This window comes from Gavia stellata, chromosome 6 (genome assembly GCF_030936135.1).
Source record: "Gavia stellata isolate bGavSte3 chromosome 6, bGavSte3.hap2, whole genome shotgun sequence".
Taxonomy (NCBI): Eukaryota; Metazoa; Chordata; class Aves; order Gaviiformes; family Gaviidae; genus Gavia; species Gavia stellata.
This window is the reverse complement of record NC_082599.1, coordinates 4,782,624-4,803,868: the sequence shown is the minus strand read 5'-3', so window position 1 is coordinate 4,803,868 and position 21,245 is coordinate 4,782,624. Positions and strand designations below refer to the sequence as shown.

Genomic DNA, 21,245 nt, shown 5'->3' with positions numbered 1-21,245 from the left:
GCACTCCTAAAGACTTTTCCAAGAATTTTAAAAAGCCTCTTAAAAACGGCAGCAGAGATCGAACGCTGCTAAGGGGTGGGGGGGGGGGGGGGAGGAAGAAAAAACTTTGGCAGGCATACAGTGTCTTACATCAATCTAGCAGTCAGCATCTATGTAGATGTTCTTTCCTCCTTTTGTGCAACACCCCTTCCCTCCTACAGACCACCCAAAGCCCTATAAATAATCCAAGGACTGTATTTTTTCTCCAGATTTCTCTTCAGACCTCAAAGGCAAAATATCAGGCAAAGGAAGGGAGAGAGGGAGAAGGGAAAGTGAGGAGGGGAGAGAGAGAGAGAGGAAAGATGGCTAGTGAATTCAAAAAGAAAATGTTCTGGAGGGCAGTGGTGGCTGAGTTCCTTGCCATGATCCTTTTTATTTTCATCAGCATTGGCTCGGCTCTGGGTTTTAGCTTCCCAGTGGTGGGCAACAAAACATCAACAAGGTCTCAGGACAACGTGAAGGTTTCGCTGGCTTTTGGGTTATCCATCGCTACCATGGCACAAAGCGTGGGCCACATCAGCGGTGCACACCTGAACCCGGCTGTGACCCTCGGCCTCCTGCTCAGCTGCCAGATCAGCATCTTCAAGGCGCTCATGTACATCTTTGCCCAGTGCCTGGGGGCAGTGGTGGCCACAGCTATTCTGTCGGGAGTCACCTCCTCTCTCCCAAACAACCTCCTGGGGCTCAACTCGGTGAGTAGAAACTTTTAATTCCTCCTTCCTTTTTTTCGAGTAGAAATGTAACACCTGTAAACTACTAAAGACGTGGGGGGGAGTGTGTGGTGGTGGTGGTGGTGGTGATGGTGACCTCAGGCAGCCAATTGCTTATTGTAGCAGGGGATCGAGTCCTGACTGATAACAAGATAGATCTATGTCATAGGGACGGTCCTTCCTCCCTGCCCCTGTTTTGGAGCTTTAGGACTTTATGGTCATGATTAGTTTTGCTTATGTTTGATTTTGTACATCCCAGTTGCTGAAAGGTGCCTATTAACACCAATTTAACATTGAAATCACTGGCAGTTGCATGATCGAGTCTCTTTCGTGGTTCTGAAGGTCTCGGGTAACATGCTGATTAATGTGCATATAACAATCTTGTTCTCACTTCTGTGAACGTGGTTCTTTTTCAATACCTAACTAATGGTTTGTGTAACCTGATGATGACTGCAATGAAAACCTATGGGAACTGCGAGAGAGATGTGTGGCAAGAGAAACCCTGTCACCAAAGGTGTGAGCATTACCTGTTGCATTAGGCAGAGTGCTCAGATGCTGCCTGACACAGAATCCCAGCTGCACGTTCTGTGTGTTTCTCCTTTTGCTGTGCAAAAATGGGAAAACCCCTGAATTCTCAGGTGTAGACTGGAGAAAGATGTGAGGCGGCTCCATTTAACAGGGGCGCAGGTTTCAGCCCTCTCCCAGCCGGGTGCTCACATCATGCGGCATAAAAACTGACTGGCCACAACTCCTCTTCCTCAAAATGTTGTAATTTTCCTGTTGTTGTTGTACCATAACAGGAGAAAAAAGGATACATACACTTTTAAACTGCCTTGTCAGAGGCAGTGCTACAGTCACTGCAGTACACAGAGTACTATAAATGGAAATTGCCTTCTAGTCACTTATTTCACCTGATTCTGTTAAGAACAAGTATTTCACATCTCTCCTATGGCCCCTTTCTTGCAGAACATTCATGTCTGCAGTTTGAAACTTGAGCTAATTTGAAATCTTATGCCCATTTGAAGTCACAGGGATATTTGGGACATAAAGCTGCAAATACAGTATCTCTTCAGAAATCATTTAGGCAAAAGGGGAAGAAAGGATCAAAAAATTAAATTAACAAATAAAGTAATGTGTTTTTGCATGCTGTGGCATTACAGTCAATTCAGAAAATCAAGTGGTTTTTGAAAACGTAGTAAAATCTCATATTAAGAAGGTGATTCCTGAGCAGCTTAGTAACATCCACCCTCATCTTACTCTGTGAGTTGGCTGCTTACCTCCCTCGAGCCTGGTGCCTGCAGGTATTCCATCAAAAAATTTGATGGATTAGTTCAAAACATTTTGGGGAAGAACAGTGAATCATTTTATTAACTCCAGAAGGCTCTGGCTGTGTGTGTGATACGTGATCTTTTCCTCTGAAACCACTGGCAGAGGGAACTGCTCAGCCGCGTGGGACAGGGTATCCGCCCAAGTGGTTTCCTCGAGAGGTCCAACTGCCATTAAACACGGGAGGTCTGGTTTCAGTAGCACTCGTATTTGGTCTTCCCCTTTTGCTTGCCACAAAATGCTGATGGCTGGGTCCTTCCTCTATCCAAAAGCCCTGAAACTGGCCATTTGTAAAGGGGGTGTAGATGATAACCCCAAACTCTTCTTGCTCCTCAGTCAGTAACTCTCCGAGCTACAAAGATATGATTCAGAGCTCTGCACAAGGACAGCTGAGAAGAGAAGAGCCTATGGGGACAGATGGAAAGATCAGTGCAGTCACCGATTTTAGTAAGCTTAGGAGACTACTTCATGAATCTCAAAATTGTGTGTTAGGGTGGAAGCCTTGTTCTGCCCTGAGGAACACCTCTGGAATCCAATCAAACACCCCGTTTTCAAGGCCATGAAATACACTGCAGGCAAAACCAGGTAGTGTAAGTCTCCATCATACCAATTTTACGAATCTGGCAACAGTTTCTGTCTGTGAATTAATGGATAAAATAGTTCCTAAAAGCCCCGGTCTCAGTGCTTGTCATTGTTAAATACTCAGAATTTTGATTTTCTATTTTCTCTTTCACATCCAGTTATAAATGTTCTGGCTAGAGGAGCAGTGGAGAGACCTCCCTGGGGATGAGGAGGGCAACAGCTGTTCTTCTCCCTTGTAAGAAAGAGCTAGAGAGGAAAGCAAAGCCATTCATTTCCTACTGACAAGCTTGGACTGTCCGGGAGGGGAGGTGAGGGTTGAGGGGGGAGCTGGGCAGGAGGCAACGCAGGGGAGAACGGCAGAACGGCTGGCTGTCCTGCGCAGAGCCGATCACAACGGGACATATCCCAAAACCGTAACCCAGCACCAAGAGCACGCTGCCTCCTTCAGCAAATAGACGATAAGGAGAAACCACAGAGATTTGCTTTTATGTCATGCTTTTTGACCTGAGGACAAGGAGGGGAGGGACAGAGCTGGCATCCCTGCCAGCTGCCTTGTCTTCCTGCCCTTCCTGTGGAAAATGAGATGTAGATTCACTATTGCGAAAAAGAATAGAAAGAAAGGGAGTGCCGTTTGTTTGGCAAGGTTGGGAAGAGGGCTTGGATGTGCATGACTGTGTCCTCTGTTCTGACCCTGCCGTGCTCTTGGAGGGGTGATTTTTACAGGAAAAATGTGGTGGGAGCAGTTTAATGGAGTCAGTAGCTCTCCAGTGTCCCCAGTGGATACTGGGTGGGATTTCACACCTGAACTTAGATTTATCTTGCCCAGCTGTAGGTCCTGCACTGAGGGGCCGAGTGAGGAACCCATTTTCATAGGCTCCTTTCTAGTTCACAGAGAAGGAGAGACAAAGAGGTACTTCAGCCTTTAGATCCGTTGAGTTGTCCTGCAGAGACAGCCAGCTCTTCTTCGGCATGGTGAGGCTCCAGGCTTCGGAGCCTCTGTTAAGAATCCAAAACGAAGGGGGATGAATCTGTGCCTTTCTCATTGCCCAGGGGAAAAAGGGAAACACAAGCAAATGAAGCACAAAAAACAGCCATGGAAGGTGCAAGGCTGAAGAGAAGGAAGGGAGAATGAAAAAGCAGGATGATCCTTTAACGTCTTCAATATTAAGGTCTGTTTTATACTAAGACAAACAAAACAGTCACATATGAAGAGTTTGATCCAAACTTTACTGAATTCAATGGAAATATTTTTAGTTACTTTGGCTGTTTCCAAATAGGACATTCTGGACAATATTCAGAGCGGTATTTAGATTACTGAATCCTTTTAAGGCATTTAACTTCCCATATATTTTAGTAGTGGTGAGGGTGCCAAAGGAAAAACTTCAAGAATTGGAAAAGCTGAAAGAGGAGTATGCTGTGTGTTTGTTGTTCTAAATATCTAAATATTTTTCCTTACATCACCTTGTATCTTTTTTTGGCAATTGGATTATTACATGTTACAAATTTCCATTAGGTGAAACTGTAAGAATAGAGAATACCTAATCCAAAATGCACTCATCTGCCAGCATATTGGCTATTGTCTGGTGAGGACAGATCTGTAGTTTGGATAATGGAAGAAACTATTCATCACGGGCAGTTAATGACCAACAAAGAGCTCAAGCAGGAAAGGCGGGTGAGAGGAGACTTCTGTACTGTAAGGTAACACAATATTTGCGATTCAGCTATGATTATCTTGAGAACTTTTATCAAGCTTTTAAAAACATGCTGACATAATTTCTTTACCTCAGGGTTTTTTTTTGATTTTTTTTTTTGGTGGAAATAATCAGAGTTTGTGAAAAATGCAGACACTGCTTTACAATTTCATAATTTCCGTATTTTGACATGGTGTTTAGAGTGCCAGGAAATGTGCTCCCTAAGTCTTAGGGCTGCAATTTGGAAACTATTTGAAAACTCTGCCTTGAAGTTTATGATGAAAGATATTATTTTAAAAGTTATAAGTGGATCAAAAATTGTAGGCAAGGAAAACAGACCTGAAGGTAGCGGTGCTCAGGGTAGATAAAGAGAAAAGAAAAACAACCAAGAATAACAAATAGAAGGACTTGGTTTTAAAAAACACACAGTGGACTGATAAATGTTGTTTGTGTAACTGAAGAACTTTCTGGAAAAGCCAGAAGAGATCTGTGGTCAGTGGATTCAGAGGCCTGGAGCATTTTCTTGAGGCAGGTGAATAGTCGTATAGATACCACTCCTGGAATGTGTACAGTCGCCTGTTGCTGGAATACCCTTTGGATTTCCAGTGCGATTGGCTGTGTCTCTGCCACTACTGCTCAGCAGAGTGTCCCCGAAGTTGGATCAGCTGCGGCAGAAGAATTGGTGCACATAAGTGTCCAATGCCCTTCAGTGATAAAGGCACAGCAGCCAATTCCAAATTCTTTCTCAAAGACAGGGAGGAAGGATCCCTTTGCTGTCCTTGACTCTTCATACCAGGGCAGTATCTACGTTGAGACACCTTCCACCCTCACAAAAGTGACACCACAGAATGAGTCCCCTTTCCAGAAGTAAACCCTTTTAGCTGGATTGTGGTCCAGCAGCAACAGAGCAGCTTTGAACCCCTATGCTGGAGATGATGGGTATTTTCCTCTGCTATCTTTGTGTACCAGCTCCAGCCTTATTCTGCTACTTGGGAAAGCTGAAAGCTGGACAATCTCTTGACTCCAGAAGACTGGAGCATAGGATGGGGTATACGACGTGTGGGTCCTTAGCTTCTACACGATGTATCATCTTATCTCTAGGACATCAATGCTGGTGATTCTTCTCCCAACAAATTTCCAAGGCACAGAGACCTTTAGTGCAAACATAAAATTGCCCCTGCACTGGGAGCTCCCTTTCATACAGTTGAGATCTGTCACAACTTTTAATGGTGTGTGTGGGTCAGTACTGTTGTTTTTATCATGATATTCCTCACTGAATCTTTCCCATCTTTTAGAAAGTTGCCTCAGAGGGGATCATGGACAGGAATCACCAGACTGCCAACATTTGGCCCAAACCAGTGCCCCAGTGGTGGCCCTCTGACCATGGGGAGCTGGACTTGCATGGTTGGCCTTGATGACTCAGTGTTTACCTTGTGATTCCCTCTCTCTTTGTGCCTGTGCCCTATGAGTCTGTTCTCCTCCAACCTTAAATTAAATAAAGTCGGGTTGAGTTGGAAGAACTTCCAAAATAAACTGAGAGCTTGACAGTATGAGTGGTCAATTGAGTAAGTGATGCTGCTTTTCCTCTGAGTCAGTATGGAAAATTGCAGTTCCAGAGGTGTAGCTGGATGGACAAGACATGCAGCTGAGTTCCTGACCTCGAGCGCTTATTAAAACTCCTTGGATGCCTTTTCCCAATGAAGATTATATACTGTGCCTTTCTCAAGTTTCAATACAGTGAGCTTCATTCGCCTTGTCACTGCCCTCTTCTCTCCCTGTTTTTGATCCAGTGTAGGCTTCTCCTGCCAACCTTGCCTGTGCTGGGACATCTGCGTGCTTAAGCACTCGAGCTTCTACAGGGGACCAGAAGCTGCTGCATTTTTAGAGTGAGCAAAACGGTTCCTGTACATGAGATTAGTCTGGGATTTTTATTTCTTAACAAAGAGTGCCACAACAATAGCTCATTATTCAATTTCAATTTTGCAGCAGCAGTCTTATGGCACGCCAGCATTGTATTGAATCGCACCAGGCAGGGAGGTGGAACACAGGAAAGGCACCTGCTCAAAACTGGCCATAGTCTTGGCCGCTTTCTAATGTGTTCACACAGTGACAGCAGAAACATCTGGGCTGCGATGTAAACCTGATGGCTATCACCCATCCTCTGGAGCATTTGGGGATAACAGGGGCTATAGCTATAATTCATAGCTCAGATCTCAGAAGTTATTTCTTATTTCCATTTCTACGAAGATTTGCTTGGTGCTTCTATAATAATATAGCCATACCCTGAGCTTTTGGCAGAGATGCAGGGATGCAGCAGCATGGCCACTTTTGGCATGAGGCAAAGCCCTTAGTGATCATCCACCTGCAGGCCAGTCTTTGGGTGCTAGAACAAAGTGGTTCAAAGTGGGTTTTGTACCGTGAACTGGGTCCATGGCATGAGGATCCAAGGACGACTGGTGCAAGCCTTAGATTATTTCTAGTTATTTCTACTTAGAAATTATAGAAATCGATTAAGGTGGTGCACAGAGGATTGTAAAATAATGAGTTGCAATAGATCTAAAAACATTATGCATTTGGTAGATTGGTTAATATTGTAATTCAAATGGAGTCCTGCTGGGATTTTTGGAGAATGATCTTTTTTTAGGGTTTGACCAACTGTCAAACTAAGTAGGATTAAGTATGAAATATTCCCGACTGGTGAATAAACAGGTTAAAATTGTTTTCCTTTCCTTAGCATTCTATGTATTTGGATATTTTGTGTGTATGTGTATACACACCTCCACACATACTCACACACCAGAGACAGGTAGATCGATAAGTAGAAAGATTCTTCATATGAGGTAAACACAAATTTCATTTCCCAATTTAAATTAACTAGAAATTTTTAAAAAATATCTATTAGTGGGTGTCAATTCTAAATTAAGATCTGACATGGCAAGAACCACAGCATGAGAACAAATGGAAATTTCCACAGCTAACACGAGAATGAGTATTATGGATCTCTTCTGGTTAAACAGATGCAACAGTAAAAACAACATATAAGTCATTGTAGCAGAGCTCATGTACTTCAGCAGATAATGTGAACCTTCAGGTGAGTCAAGAATAGCATTTCTTTAATCAGAGAATCCTAAAAAATGTCACTATCTGAGCTGTATATAGCTGAGAAGCATTTTTAAAACAAGGATACTAAACCACATCACAAGTACTAAAGGAAGAAAAAATAACGCTTGAAAAATTTCCTGTTTGTCTCGAGAGGAAATTGCCTGTTTTCTTTAGAGCAGTAGTACATTTTTGCTTATTTGTCCATTTCCTAGCTTAATAGAGAGAATTCAATAGCAAAGAGATCTTTACCTGGTATCACAATTGAAAATGTTGAAGAAATCTTCATTCTTAGAAAAATCTCCATTCAGAGTGAGGGAAACCAGTCCAAACTATTGTGCTTGTGCTCAACTTCATAGATAGCAAACTATCTGTATGTTATATGTCTGCATTTCTCACTTTCTGTATTTCTCTGTCTTTAAACTGTTGTCTCTTTATTACAAATATGCAGAGGCAGAAGCACCCTTTTTCATTGTGGGCTGGTACGGTACCTGGCACAATGAGACATCATGGTCTGCAGTACCTTCAGAATAATATTAATACCAGTGTCATGGAGCAAGTGAATGTCTCCTGGAGGTTTTCCTGGCCTGGCTGGGAGCAGTATGCGGTCCTGTGTATTTATTAATGTGCAACCTGATGGGAAAGTACTGATCTTTCTGGCATCCAGAGTCAAAGCTAGTGCTGGTGTTTAACTGCTGCAACTCCACTGAGGTCAATGAGATCTGAGGCTAAGGCAGACTATTAACCTGTTAAATTAAATATACAGGGCCTGTCAGACATCCTAGAGGAAACTATCAACAGCAGGAGGGCAAAAATGTGTCCTGGAATCTCTGCAAGGGGTTTCTCTTTCAGCATTTGTGGACCAGAAAGGAGCAAAGAAATCCTCTGTACTTTCCTGGTAGAGCCCTGCATGCCCTCTCCAGGAACCACTGAGAGGTGCCACAGAAAATCAAATTTTTCCAGGCTTTTGACACTAATTCTGTGCCAAGTGAAGTCAAAGCACACTTTCAAAGCAGAACTGTGGCACATGTTTCCTTACACATATACGCACAACTTCTCCTGAAGTTAATGATGACTGTATTTCAACTGAGGAATGAATAGTCAGGTTTGGCCCCTTTTCCTTCCTTTGATATGACTTGCTTGATAAACAAGGTGGAGAAATGAAGGAGCTGGAATTGTTCCCCTAATTCCTGAAATCCGTTGCACATATTCAGAACTGCTTTTTAATTCCATGGAAATGCCAGATCTTTGATGCTCTGCACAAGACTGACTGTATGAACTACCTCAGACTTGGAAAGTTTGAAAACTTCACAGGATTGCTGGAGTGTTTGTCTAGAAGTATAAAACGAATATCGCTTTGGTGCAATTGCCAACAACCGTACTGTGAGGTTTCTGCAAATCCAGCTAGTTATTCCAGTAACAACATAGAAAGGAAGATTTTATTAGGCTCAAAATTCATATATGCCCAAAATTCCCTGTTGAAAGACCATCTCCTTCTGGGCTGACAATACAGGAGATCATAAATAGCTCCCTGGTATAAATGAGTGCTTCAAAAGTGTTATGAAAAAAGAACTATTTTTTTGGGTTTTGCTGGGTAAAGAAAAAAAACCCAACTCACCATTCCTCATCCTCTGAATAGAAGTTGTTTATTTCTCAGCAGTAAGACTTAAAACAAAAAGTGTTTCCCCAAAGCAACTTTCCCAGAGGCACACCAAAAAGTAAAAGTGTGAATGAGACAAATGGTCTCTCTCTAACTAGCTGTGCTAAATGGAAGTCCTATAGAGGAATTGACTTTTACTGTCTGTCACTGGCCTTGCATGTAAACTTTATGTGCTCTGGTTTAATATAAATGAAACCATCACTCTTCTCTTTACGGCATACCAGGCTGCTGCAACACAAAGCCCTGGCTAGTTTCTCATCAGCCTGAAGATAGGGTGGGAGGAGGGAGGTTAGTCTTGTTCCTGGAGGGTGTCTGCTGTCCAAAGAATGGAAAATATGATTTGTGCTTTGGGAATTGAATGAGTCCCCTTTAGAGCTCTTAAGGCTGTATTTATAGGAAGGATAATCTAGCAGAGGACAATATGTTTTGTCCCTAGGTTCTGCTGAATGCTTCTATTGTTGATCTAGGACACGATCCAAAGCTAATTCTTTGCCTCATAAGCAGCTTCTTCTGAGTGCTCCTGTCATATAATTTTAAGTGAAACTCTTCAGATCTTTGCCTGACTCTACTTACTAAAGAAATGAGACTTTTGTACTCTCTGAATCCCTAACGCTGAAATAATGGGTATAGAAACATCCATTTCAGAGTGATATTGTTAAACAGCAAGGAGAGAAGAGAGTAACTGTAGTTAAATAGCTGGGGATAAAGTCTCTGAATACATTTTGACTGTGAGTTACAGGAAGTTTTATAGCTATGGAGATCGGGGACAGAAGAAAGGTATGTGATCAAGATGGAAGTTATCAAGTTATTTTTATGACGGAGTTGGAGCTGAAAGAATGAGAAGAGTCAGACTAAATGACAGGCCAGATAGTGGAAGACGGTTTTGAGGGAAGTAGGGAGATCAATTTCTGAGATTACATTTGAAGAACATTGCATTAAAGAACTTTGCCCAGCTAAACACTTAAATGATAGTTGGTATAAAGCAGCATAGTTAATATTTCCAGCATGGGGATGAAGAAGAGAACATGAACCTTTTAAACTAATGTGAAGAGTTTTCCTTATTAAGAAAAATAAGGAAAATCAAAGAAGGGAAAATTTAAGCTATAGGAAGAAAATGCAGTAAGACAGCTAGAATTTGCTTGAATAAAATGCCCAAAGTCTTCCTTTAAAAAAAAAGTCTGCCATGGCAGAGATAAGATAATAATCTGGAATGCTGAAAACAGCAGGCCTGGTGCAAGTTATTAGCTGTTTATTTGAATTCAACAGACAAGGAAAGAGGTCTGTCTGATATAAAGATATTAGGTATTGCAGCACAGCTCCTTAAAATGCTAGATTTTGTGTGGACAGGAGAACATAGTTCTTCTCCCAACATGAATATTAAAAACACTTTAGTAAAAGGTAATATGTCATTCCACAGCATGCTTCTTATTATATGCCAGCCATGCTCTTGCTGGGGTTCTGCAAAATCTGCCTTACCTAGGGGGTGGCTGGGATATGCAAAGGAGAGAAGTCTCAGCTATTGGTGATACGTGTCACTAAATTGCTGCAGCTTAACTTTTCTCTCTATATAAAAAAACATCAGCCAGCATGGCTTGCAGTGAAGTGTTTCGTACGAATGGAGAAAATTGACATTCCCTTACTGAAAAATAGACTTCTACATTTCCAGAGGCCTATATTTTTTCAGGAACAATGAGAAACTAATCCCCGCTATATGAAAGTAAGCTGGACCCTAGAAGGTACAATCCATGGCTAAGGGTTTGTTGGATGAGATGGAGCCTAGCACCACGTGGTGAAACCATCTTGCATAACAAGCTGTCTTATCCGTATAACGGGAAACAGGCTTGAACTTGATATACTTTTACTCCTAATGAGAAAAATATGAAGCCACTAGAGAAGTACACAGTTGGGTTTACCTTGGGCCAGTTTAATTTCCTGTCCCCATTTCTTTTCTGAAGGCAAACAACTAATAAATACCCTGCTCAAAAAAAAAAAAAAAAAGAAAAGGAAGAAAACATACCATTAATTTGCCCACATTATTGTTGAAACTGTGAAATTCAGTCAGATAAACATGCCAGTTAAGGGCACTTCTGAGAAAAAAGCTGCCACAGTTCCCATCTCTTGTCTGATGTTGTGGAGAAATGGAAGCAATGTGACTGCTACCCATTTCCTAAGACCAAAAATCAGGTGTTCGTCTCAACTAGTTACTCTCATGGTCATGACTAGGTAATGATTTTCCATTAATTTTGCCCTCGGGTTTAACGGTCCTTATTTGATTATATTACATGTGTCTTGGCTCACTCACCACTATGGATTATATCTATGCAGAGCCTTCACAATGACTGATCCACCAGCTGTGGCTCCACTATCTGCATACGTCACCAGCTGTTTCTTCTAGACATTAACTCAGCCAAGCCACAGCAGCATTAAGGCAATTCTGTCCCAGACCTTCCCACAGGAAGAACTTTTCTGAAGAACTGAGGTCTCTTATATGATAATTCAGGTTGGAAGGGACTTCAGGAGGTCTCTAGTCCCACCTCTTGCTCAAAGCAGAATCAGCACTGAATTCACAGAATCACAGACTCATTAAGGTTGGAAAAGACCTGTAAGATCATCAAGTCCAACCATCAACCCAACCCCACCATGCCCACTAAACCATGTCCCACAATGCCACATCCACATGTTCCTTGAACACCTCCAGTGATGGTGACTCCACCACTTCCCTGGGCAGCCTGTTCCAGTGCTTCACCACTCTCTCCGTAAAGAAATTTTTCCTAATATGCAGCCTGAACCTCCCCTGGCACAACTTGAGGCCATTTCCTCTTATCCTGAAATTCAAACCAGATTGCTGAGGAACAACAGTAACATTACCAGATAAAGCTAATCATTGAATGGGGAATGGGTATTGTACCTCATCCCTATGCCCAGTAATGCAAAGCAGAGCGGTTCCACATGCCCCAAGTGCTTTCTTAGCTTCCAACCAGTTGCAGCTCGGGAGCTTTCTGAATGAGATGCGATTTCTATAAATCTACTGAATTCCAGTGGATTTTTCTTCCATGAAGTTGTTCAGATTCACAGTGAACTCACGTAAAAATATTAATGGTGGGATTCAGCTCACAGAAGGCTACACCTCATTTGGGGTGTCTACATATAGGCTCCTGCTTGTCGTTTAGGTGCTAATACAGTCAAGGGAGAATTACTCAGGGCAAGCTAACGCAGCCAGGAGTGATTCAGCTGATCAATTATATGTGTCTACATATAAGTCTCAGCTTTTGCCAATGATGCAACCTGTTTCTTGGGTATGTTTCTGGTGCTTCTGTCAAAAGAGTGACTTAGAAATTAAGTTTAGTGGAACAATCCACGTGAACAAAAAAGAAGTTTGGATTGACTCCTATGGTATGGGAAACTGTATTGGAGATGAATGTGGGCTGATGTGTTTAATTTTAATCCCTTAGAGCATATTTGGCTCCTTAAAGCACTGAATCCACTCTTAAAGCCTCACAAGTCTGAAGCACGAAAAGGTCAGGGAGTTGCTGTGCTGTTCCCTACCCTCTGACATTTTTCCTGCTAACTTAGTGAGCATGACCTAAAATGCAGAGCATGTGAGAGTTACTGGACTGAGATGAGAAGAGGTCAGAGATTTCCCCGCAGATACATCAAGGGCAAATGCAGTGTCAGCCCACATACCCTGCCCACATACCTTGTTGTGACCGGTGGTAAACAGCCTACCAATGCAGGGAAGAAAGTCATTGCAGTGTGGGTCCAGGTCACTGGAAAAGGACCCCTTCACACCAACACTACAGTAGAGGTGACTGTGTCTTATGTTCCAAGGCATTATTCTATCTATTTAAGACCCAGAGATATGGTCACCTTATATTCTGGATATTCTCAGTAGCAGAATGCTAGATGTTAAGACCAGCGGTTGATTTTTGCCTTTGTGTATACTGCCAGCCTCAAGTAGTCAGGTCTCTGTAATGTAGAGTACTACTTGCTACTAGAGTCAGACTAAGCTTTAGACAGCCCTGACCTTACCAGAGGCTCAACCTTCTGGAGTCCAGTATTCTACAAAAATTCAAGCTTTCCTCAAAAAACCTGAATAACGTATAAAAAATACAATGAGAGAGTAACCAACTCATGTTGGTTATGCCAACCTGGTTCTGTCAAGAGCTTAAAACAGCAGATTCAAAAAGTGCAAAATGTTTTGTATTACACTCTTAGCTGGGTAACTTTTGCAAATCCTCTGTGACCAAGGATTACAGAAATATAAATACACACACATATATCATAGAAACATAGAAGATATCAATTTGGAAGGGACCCATAAGGAAAGATACATATATGTGTACATTTTAACTTGATACTGGGAAGTGTACCTTCCTACTACCCATGTTATGCTTTGGCTGGGATGTGGTTAGGGTGGTGAGACTCATGCCCTTCCGCATGTGCTGTGTTGCGGACGGTCCATGCTGCTGCTGCCGTAGTGATACTATAGCTCTGACAAGTAGGCAAATAACAAACGTCTGTGATACTACACTTATATACAGCAGATCCACAGACCACAGCAAAGCAGAACATCCAAGGTCTGCCTCGGTTTGCCTCATTTTGGAACATGGCCCAGAGTCCTTGCTCTCACAGTGGAATCTTATGTCCCTGCCAGGCTACGTAAAATTACATGCTAGAGGAAAGCAAAAGGTTTCCTATGATATTTCCAGGTTTTCTTTGATTCCACACAGCCCATCATTAAGTGTTGATTAGCAGGGAGAATGACCTCAAGTCACGTCAGCTGTAGGATGTGTTTTCCTGGAGGGAAAGGAAGAATACGATTTCCGCCTCTTAAAGATAAGAATTATCACAGGTTTTAAAGGCATAATTTTGCTCTTACTGTCTTTTTTCTTTTATAGCAGCCCTTCAAATGAAGGGAAAGACCAATGGTAGGTCAGTGTTTAATTCTTTGAAATGCCAAGGCTTTGTCAAATACTGACATCAATGCGTCAGACCTCGTATCTAGATTCTCTGGGGTGTAACAGTTACATTATGATAGAAGATAATTTAGTTTCTTATGCACTTTGGGGCATCTGAACATCACTCACTAATTTGCCAATACACTTGCCTTTTAATTTTGACCATTTGGCCTTCAAATGTGAGACAGGACTTTCCAGAGAGTCTATAGCCCAGATTCTTAAAGTGATGCTATTACTTTTTATATCAATGAGATGCATTTGAATCCTAATTTGTTGAGAGCCACAAATCCCACTGTATCTGCAGCCAAAAAGTTATTATATTTAAAAGGGAGTGACAGGAGTAATAGAATATTAATTTAGTGATATATCAGGGATTCAATATGAATTTCTGGATCATGTAATTTTCACTGCCAGAACATCTGTATATATTTATGTCAGACTTGTATTTCTCATATGTTAGTCCTATTAATGCTGAAGGTTTCATTAACTGATTTCAGTTTCTACTGTATGGATGCCGAAGAAACCAAAATGCTCACCATTTCAACTGGAATTCCCTTCTGTCTGTGGATAAATTGCTTCTAACTCAAGGGATATCAGTCCCGCATATTAAAGAACAAGATATAAAAATATATTATTAATGCTTCAGATTGGCAGGTCTTAGAAATCACTATTCTTTCACTGTTTTTAATGTAGCGAATCAGATTTATGCTGGCTGAAGACTCAGCCAATTTTTTCAGTGCTTAGGAATTTAATATTATGCTGCTTTGTCACAAGGGAGAAACAAGAAAAGTGAATAGCAAAGGTGGAAAGTGAAAGAGTTCAGCTAAACCTCTTTAAGGTTTAAGGTTATTCAAATATTAGTTTTGGGGAAATTAGGGCATAAAACCACAAAACCAGATTTAAAGCATGATTTCCCATAGTTTCATTGTTCTGGACAGGTCACAATAACATTTAATTATGTTGTTGTCATGTCTGACCTAGCGATTTTTAATGCAGAGGCTATGACAGATGGGATAACCTACTGATAGCACTATTCTTGAGCATAAGTTTTGCAGAGTTTTCTTCCTATGCTGAGTCACTCACATTCTCAGTTTCTCTGGCCTGTGTCCAAGCTCATGTTTCATCCTGCCTGTGCAATGTAGTTACTTCTGCTTAAAACCAAGTTATTCAGCTCAGATGCAGGCTTGTCTTGCCTTAACTAAGATACCACTGAATATAGCAATTAGAAGCAGAATTCAAAACTTGTTATAACATTGAATGGTTTAGATCCATGGTTTCTTGTTAAGCACAAGCTTCTGACAATGCTCCTGAAATATGACAGCATTTCTATTGTATAATGTTCATTTCTATGAATTACTGTGGTTTTGATATGTTCTACAGCATTTACATTAATAAGAAACTCTACTGATTTCATGATTAGTAATAAGGTTGGAATAGCTATGTCTGCCAGTATGGGTTTTCTAGAAAACCTGCTTTTCTTCTCTAGGAAATTGAAATACTTCCCTGACCAGCTCTTTAAGATTCCTGAATTTTGGATGTTTTTTTCTGACTCCCAAAGAAATTGGGTGGGATTCAGTTCAAGTCTAAGACACCTAAAATTAGTCTACGTGTGAGTTAAGTGTCTAAGCTCTTGTTGTAGTCAAACAAGATCTAGTCAATATGAAATAAAAGCCAGGGCTACTCAGTTGGCTCTCAAATGATCACCTACATTTCATCAGCTGAATGGATCTCATTTCCATTGACTATGTTAATTACCTATCTGAGTTAGAGATATGCTGTCTAAACATTGGCATCTAGAGCCATTTTAGATACCTTTGGTCTTCTGTAGAACTTGTGTCATATCTACCAGTCCCACATGAACACCATGGATATTTCAGGGTATTTCAAATGGCATTAGAGGCATATTTTCAGGCAATTGAATAACAGTGTAGGTGTCTTAATATTCATGTGGAATTCTGCCCATGGGGCCAGCATTTTGCAGTACATTCTCCACATGAAGTCCTTGTTTTGACGACTTATTATTGAGTTACAGAAAATAAGTAGTGGTGGGACAGGAGAAGAAAAGATTAATGTGACTTGTCAATAGCAGAGATAGATACTTTCAAGCAACCCAGAGCTATGCACCTTTCTTACTGTATTTTTGTCCCTTCCTCCTCCTGCCCCTGTTTGCTTAACAACTGTTGGTAAAGGCAAGCTGAGCAATGTTTAACATGACCACAGCATCCTCATTCTCAGAAGCAATGAATAAATGTCTCAAGGCACCACAGTTCACTTCTATTGGTAAACTCTACTGAAGGCAAATCTCTGGCTTATTTGTTTCTCACACATAGACCAGTTACGTTCTTATTGTGTCTAGTGGCTGAGTGGCTGGATGCAGCAACTGTGCAACCATGTTGAATCACCAGCAGAAGTTGGTTATGCCTAGACTTGAGTACAGCAGTGATTGTTTCAAAACTGATTTCTGTTCACTTCTTTTTTTCTACATTTTTTTTTTTTTTCCCCCTGTTAAGCAAAAGCAACCTGAGGAGAGAAACAGCTGAGCAGGTCTGCATTTTCCTATTGAGAAAGTAGATCTTGTGAAACTTTGCCGTACTGGTTGAAATCAGGTAGGAATATCAAGTGACATTTTCCTTCTTGTCTCCAGCTTTCAGAGGGAATCAATGCAGGACAAGGACTAGGCATCGAAATCATTGCTACCTTCCAGCTGGTGTTGTGTGTCCTCGCCACCACAGACCGAAGAAGGAATGATGTCTCGGGATCAGCACCTTTGGCCATTGGTCTCTCCGTTGCCTTGGGACATCTTCTTGCTGTAAGTTTTGTCTCTCACAATTGATATCTGCAATGTGCCACCTCAGGATGGGCCAGTGAAGGCAGGTAGATGATGGGCAGATGATAGTTTCTTCCTCCTCCTTCCTCTTCAGAGACTGACCTTGTTTCTGTAGTCTGCACGGCCCTACTTTCTCGGGCCATGCGGCTGTGGCAATAAGAGATGAGGTTGCACATCTGGGAGGAGTCACTGCAGTGGGTTCTGTTTCCCTGTTGGGACAGGGGCATGGCAAACAGTCTTTCCCCCTTTTTCTGAGGAAGAGCAGTTGGGATGAATGAAGCTGTTGTGAGCATCTGAACCATGCTGCAGGCTGCCACTTGCCCTCCTGTGTAATGAAGATGCCACATGTGCATCAGTGCCTCACCACTGGTTCTCCTTCCATCTCTTAGATTGATTACACCGGTTGTGGGATTAATCCAGCCAGATCTTTTGGCTCAGCGCTGATTGCCAACAACTTCGAAAATCACTGGGTAAGTTGAATAAATTTGTTTACTTTACAAGAGGCTCTGCATATACATCATCTACAAGATCATAAACATTTAAACACATTAGCACCAAGTGTCAGTGAGTTGCCACTTCTATTTCATTTAACAAAGAATAATCTCCTTTTGCTCCTGACCAGCCTCAGGAGATCACAAAGTCCTCAAGCTGAGTATGTATGTTCAAAGTAATACACTAGATTTTCTTTGGTTGTTTCCCTTTATGTTTATTTATTTCAAATATTTTAAACGTTAAAGCTGCATTGCACAGAATCCTGTATTGAGTATTTATTGTTTAAACTGCGTTTGTAAAGTGCTACTGCTTAACCTGGCAAAACCTAATTTAGGAAGGTTCTTAAGCAGGTTTATAAACTGAAATGGATCATCCAATATTTGGAAGCTAATAAAATGTTCATCTTCTTAAAGTTAAATGTCTGCTTATGTGCTTTCACAGATAAGTGCTCTGGAAACACTATAAATTTTAGATTATTCCCTGTGGTTAAATGTGGTTAAAATGAAGAACTTCACAAAAATTTACTTATTTCACTAAAGCTCAATAAAGAAGGCTAATATAAAAGCCCTAAATGAGCATGTGTTCTTTAATATTTAAAATGTAGCTTGTTCCAACTCTCCTACTCATGATTTTGGCAGCCAGTTACATAGGCATTTGTGAAAATTTAGTGGTAGTACAATGGGTTGTGAAAATTTTGGATATAGATACCATTATATGGCATTATATGGCATTTTCTCTAAAGAGAAAAACACAAAAGGAGGACACTGGGGAAATTTTGCTATTGTCTCCTACTTAAACAATTCTATTGGGATACTAAGGTAATGTAACTAAGCTAGTAGGGAGTATTCTCAGAATTTCATAGAAAAATTATTTTCCTTTGTACAGAGAGAAGGAGATAAAGGTACTAATTCATATTCAGCGACTGATATTGCTGAATAAAAGAAAACATGTTTTCAGACTCAGGAACTCTTTGGCGATGCAAATCCCTCAGTATCATCTGTTATTTCTAATAAAATCATCCTGTCTACTAAAATACTTTTATTACGTCTCCCTTCAAACTTTACTTGCCTTCAGTGATTAGACCAGTACAATTACAGCAATATCACTAGCTAAAAGGCAGCTAGTAGCAAATTAAGCCCCTAATTACATCCTCACTAAGTATTACTTTCTTATTCACCTATCACTGAAAGTTAGTGGGAGAATGGAATCTAATATCCTTGTCACTTTTAGAAATTGTGCCCCCCTGCCAAATCTTTCTGGAGTAACAGAGATGTTTTACCAGCAGATACCTAATTTTTAAATATTAGAACTTGACAACACAGTCACAGTTATTAATCTCTGGGTCTATTGCCAATTCATGGTGAGAAATTCCTGGTTTCTTGCAATGCGGTTAAGTAAATATTCAGGTGAGAGACTGTAATTTTAATGTTTTCGCTATCAGTTTCATGGTGAAAATCCTTAGAGGAGATTTTCAGAACAGCTTCAAATGCAGTAATACCTGATGTATTAACTGGGCCTGGAACTGTGTTTCAGATCTTCTGGGTTGGCCCAATCATTGGAGGAGCAAGTGCTGCCCTGATTTACGACTTCATCCTGGCCCCCAGAAGCAGCGACCTGACCGACCGCATGAAGGTGTGGACCAGTGGCCAAGTAGAAGAGTATGATCTGGAAGGAGATGATATGAACTCCCGGGTTGAAATGAAGCCAAAATAAAGAAGGACAAGGAAAAAAAAAAAAAAAAAAGCACATTGGTTTCCGAAGATTTTATCAGTGTTATAGACTCTTTGTAAACCAGCGAACAGTACTTTGTTTTTTAATTCAATACGGTTTTCCATTTTTTGCACCCAATCTTAATAGCATTTTTATATCTGGGGTTTTTGAATTGCAAAGTCTTCAGGCCAAGACGTCATTAGACACTTTTGCGTGAGCTAAATAAATTGGGCTGAAATTTAACCCCTCCCTTGCCACCACCAAATTTTCTGGCGTATTTAGCGTGGGTGGTTCTCCCAGCACATCACTCAGTAGTGATAAGTAGTTCAGTCTGTTTGCTGAAAGAATAGATACCGAGGACAGAGAACCATCTGTACCGATAATGGGGGCCTTATACCAGAAAAAGTATTTATACAAATATGCAAAGCCGGTAGCTAATGCCAGCAATGCATGAAAAAAAACATCTCAAATCATTGCTCAAAAGCATCTTTTGGAAGGAAAGGCCACTAAAAATTACTTGTTATGCAGAATTAACCATAATTTTCTAAATGATTGATAATCTCTGAGAAAGAGGGCAAGAAAAGTGAAGCAGGGCAAGAATCTCCAGATTCCCAGGATCCATTTAGATTTTCTAGTGTTTCATTCTCCCTGAACCTGCATCCAGCCCATTGTGATGGGAGAGACTATGTGACAAAAAATGTACAGATTTATTAATTCCTGGGAAGTAAGAACTAGAAGTCAAATTGGAGAGTAGTAATAACAACGGCAACAAGAACAACATGATGCCAATATATAAACAGGATCTGATTGTTCCTGTGACTACTCTGCTTTTGTTCATCCTACGTAATTTAACTGTATGTTTTAAAGCAAACCAGGAAAAAAAAAGGCCCCTTTCTTCCTGTCCCCACTATAATAGCCAGTGCTGTGACATTCAGGGACAATGAATAGATATACACACAGTATATTTTCTAATGAGGGACAAATACATACCTGTGTGTAAGTCCATTTTGGGGGTCGTTGCTTTGTTTTTATATATATATATATATAAATGTTTATATATATGTTTTATACAGAAAGCCTAGTATACTGTTTTGTAAGAAAATAAGAGCATAAGACAAGTGGAAAGAATTGCAGCAGTGCTTGGCAAAATAAATGACACTGGAAACGTAAAGAAAATTAACACTCTAAATGCTGTGGAAGACTATTTTCTATTTTCGTTTTTGTGTGTGTGCTAATGATTTCCTGAGTAACCCAAAGCATTAGCTGGTCTTACCTACTAACTACAGAATATAGTTAAAGCAGATACATGCTGATATACTTGTTCTGCACTAAACAGTTTTACATAAGAAATGAGGCCCAGAAGAACCTACATAAAAAGCTACACACTTTACCATTCAGACAAACAGCCCAGAGGTAATATGATGGATGTGTCCTGTTAGAGGGACAGTGTGGACATGGGAATTGAGAGAGAGTTGACATGGGAATCCATATAACTTGGATCATTTCATCAAGTTGAGCAGATGTACAATGAAAAAAAAAAAAGAAAATCGCCAGCAAATTAAAACAGAAGACATTTTATCTTTCTTGTCTACATTTGGTGTGCTATCCCGTGTATTGTCTATGTACATACAGCATGATTGGATTTTGGAGTGGTTTAAAAATAAACAAAATCAGTTGTGCTAACACATAAAAATTGTCATGATTCTTGATTTTTAATTTGCCTTGCAACACAATGCAATTTCATTTTCTATAGCATTCTTCAGGTGGCAACCTGTAAGACTGGGACAATTTCTGCTTTTCCACTCTTGACTGCTTCTTTGATTTGATGCCAGCCTTTGGGGAAAGGAAACTTCTTTCTTTGTATGCCAGGCAAAGCAGGCTCTCAGCTGGAAGTAAGCTCTATCTAAATTATACTTAGAAATGAAGCAGCATACCACGACCTTGTGTCCACTTTCTAGAATCTTTTTTCAACATTATTTGCTGGTATTCTAGTGCATCCATTGACCCCAAATTACCCCTTTTCTGCCTCGCAGAATCTATGAGCCAGAACAGTTGCAGAAGTCACCCACAGTAAATAGTTTTAGCAAGCTTGAGGTAACTTAACACATATAGTGATGGAGAAAATGTTCCTTAGTGTACACCCTGCAAAGA

General features: G+C 40.8%; 1 protein-coding gene across 1 annotated transcript; it reads left to right on the top strand.

Annotated features, from left to right (window-relative positions):
* Positions 1 to 212: 212 nt before the first annotated feature.
* On the top strand, positions 213 to 20,778 carry AQP1 (aquaporin 1 (Colton blood group)). The gene is made up of 4 exons (XM_009806880.2): positions 213 to 731; positions 16,710 to 16,874; positions 17,282 to 17,362; positions 18,918 to 20,778. The coding sequence occupies exons 1-4, from the start codon at positions 342 to 344 to the stop codon at positions 19,095 to 19,097; spliced, it is 816 nt and encodes a 271-aa protein (XP_009805182.2). The 5' UTR covers positions 213 to 341; the 3' UTR covers positions 19,098 to 20,778.
* Positions 20,779 to 21,245: the final 467 nt, after the last annotated feature.

Bases quoted from the DNA above. Each gene is read 5' to 3' on its own strand.
- AQP1 (XM_009806880.2), top strand. From the start codon at position 342: ATGGCTAGTGAATTCAAAAAGAAAATGTTCTGGAGGGCAGTGGTGGCT. The intron at 732-16,709 runs GTGAGTAGAAAC...TCTTGTCTCCAG, and splicing joins ACCTCCTGGGGCTCAACTCG to CTTTCAGAGGGAATCAATGC. The intron at 17,363-18,917 runs GTAAGTTGAATA...ACTGTGTTTCAG, and splicing joins ACAACTTCGAAAATCACTGG to ATCTTCTGGGTTGGCCCAAT.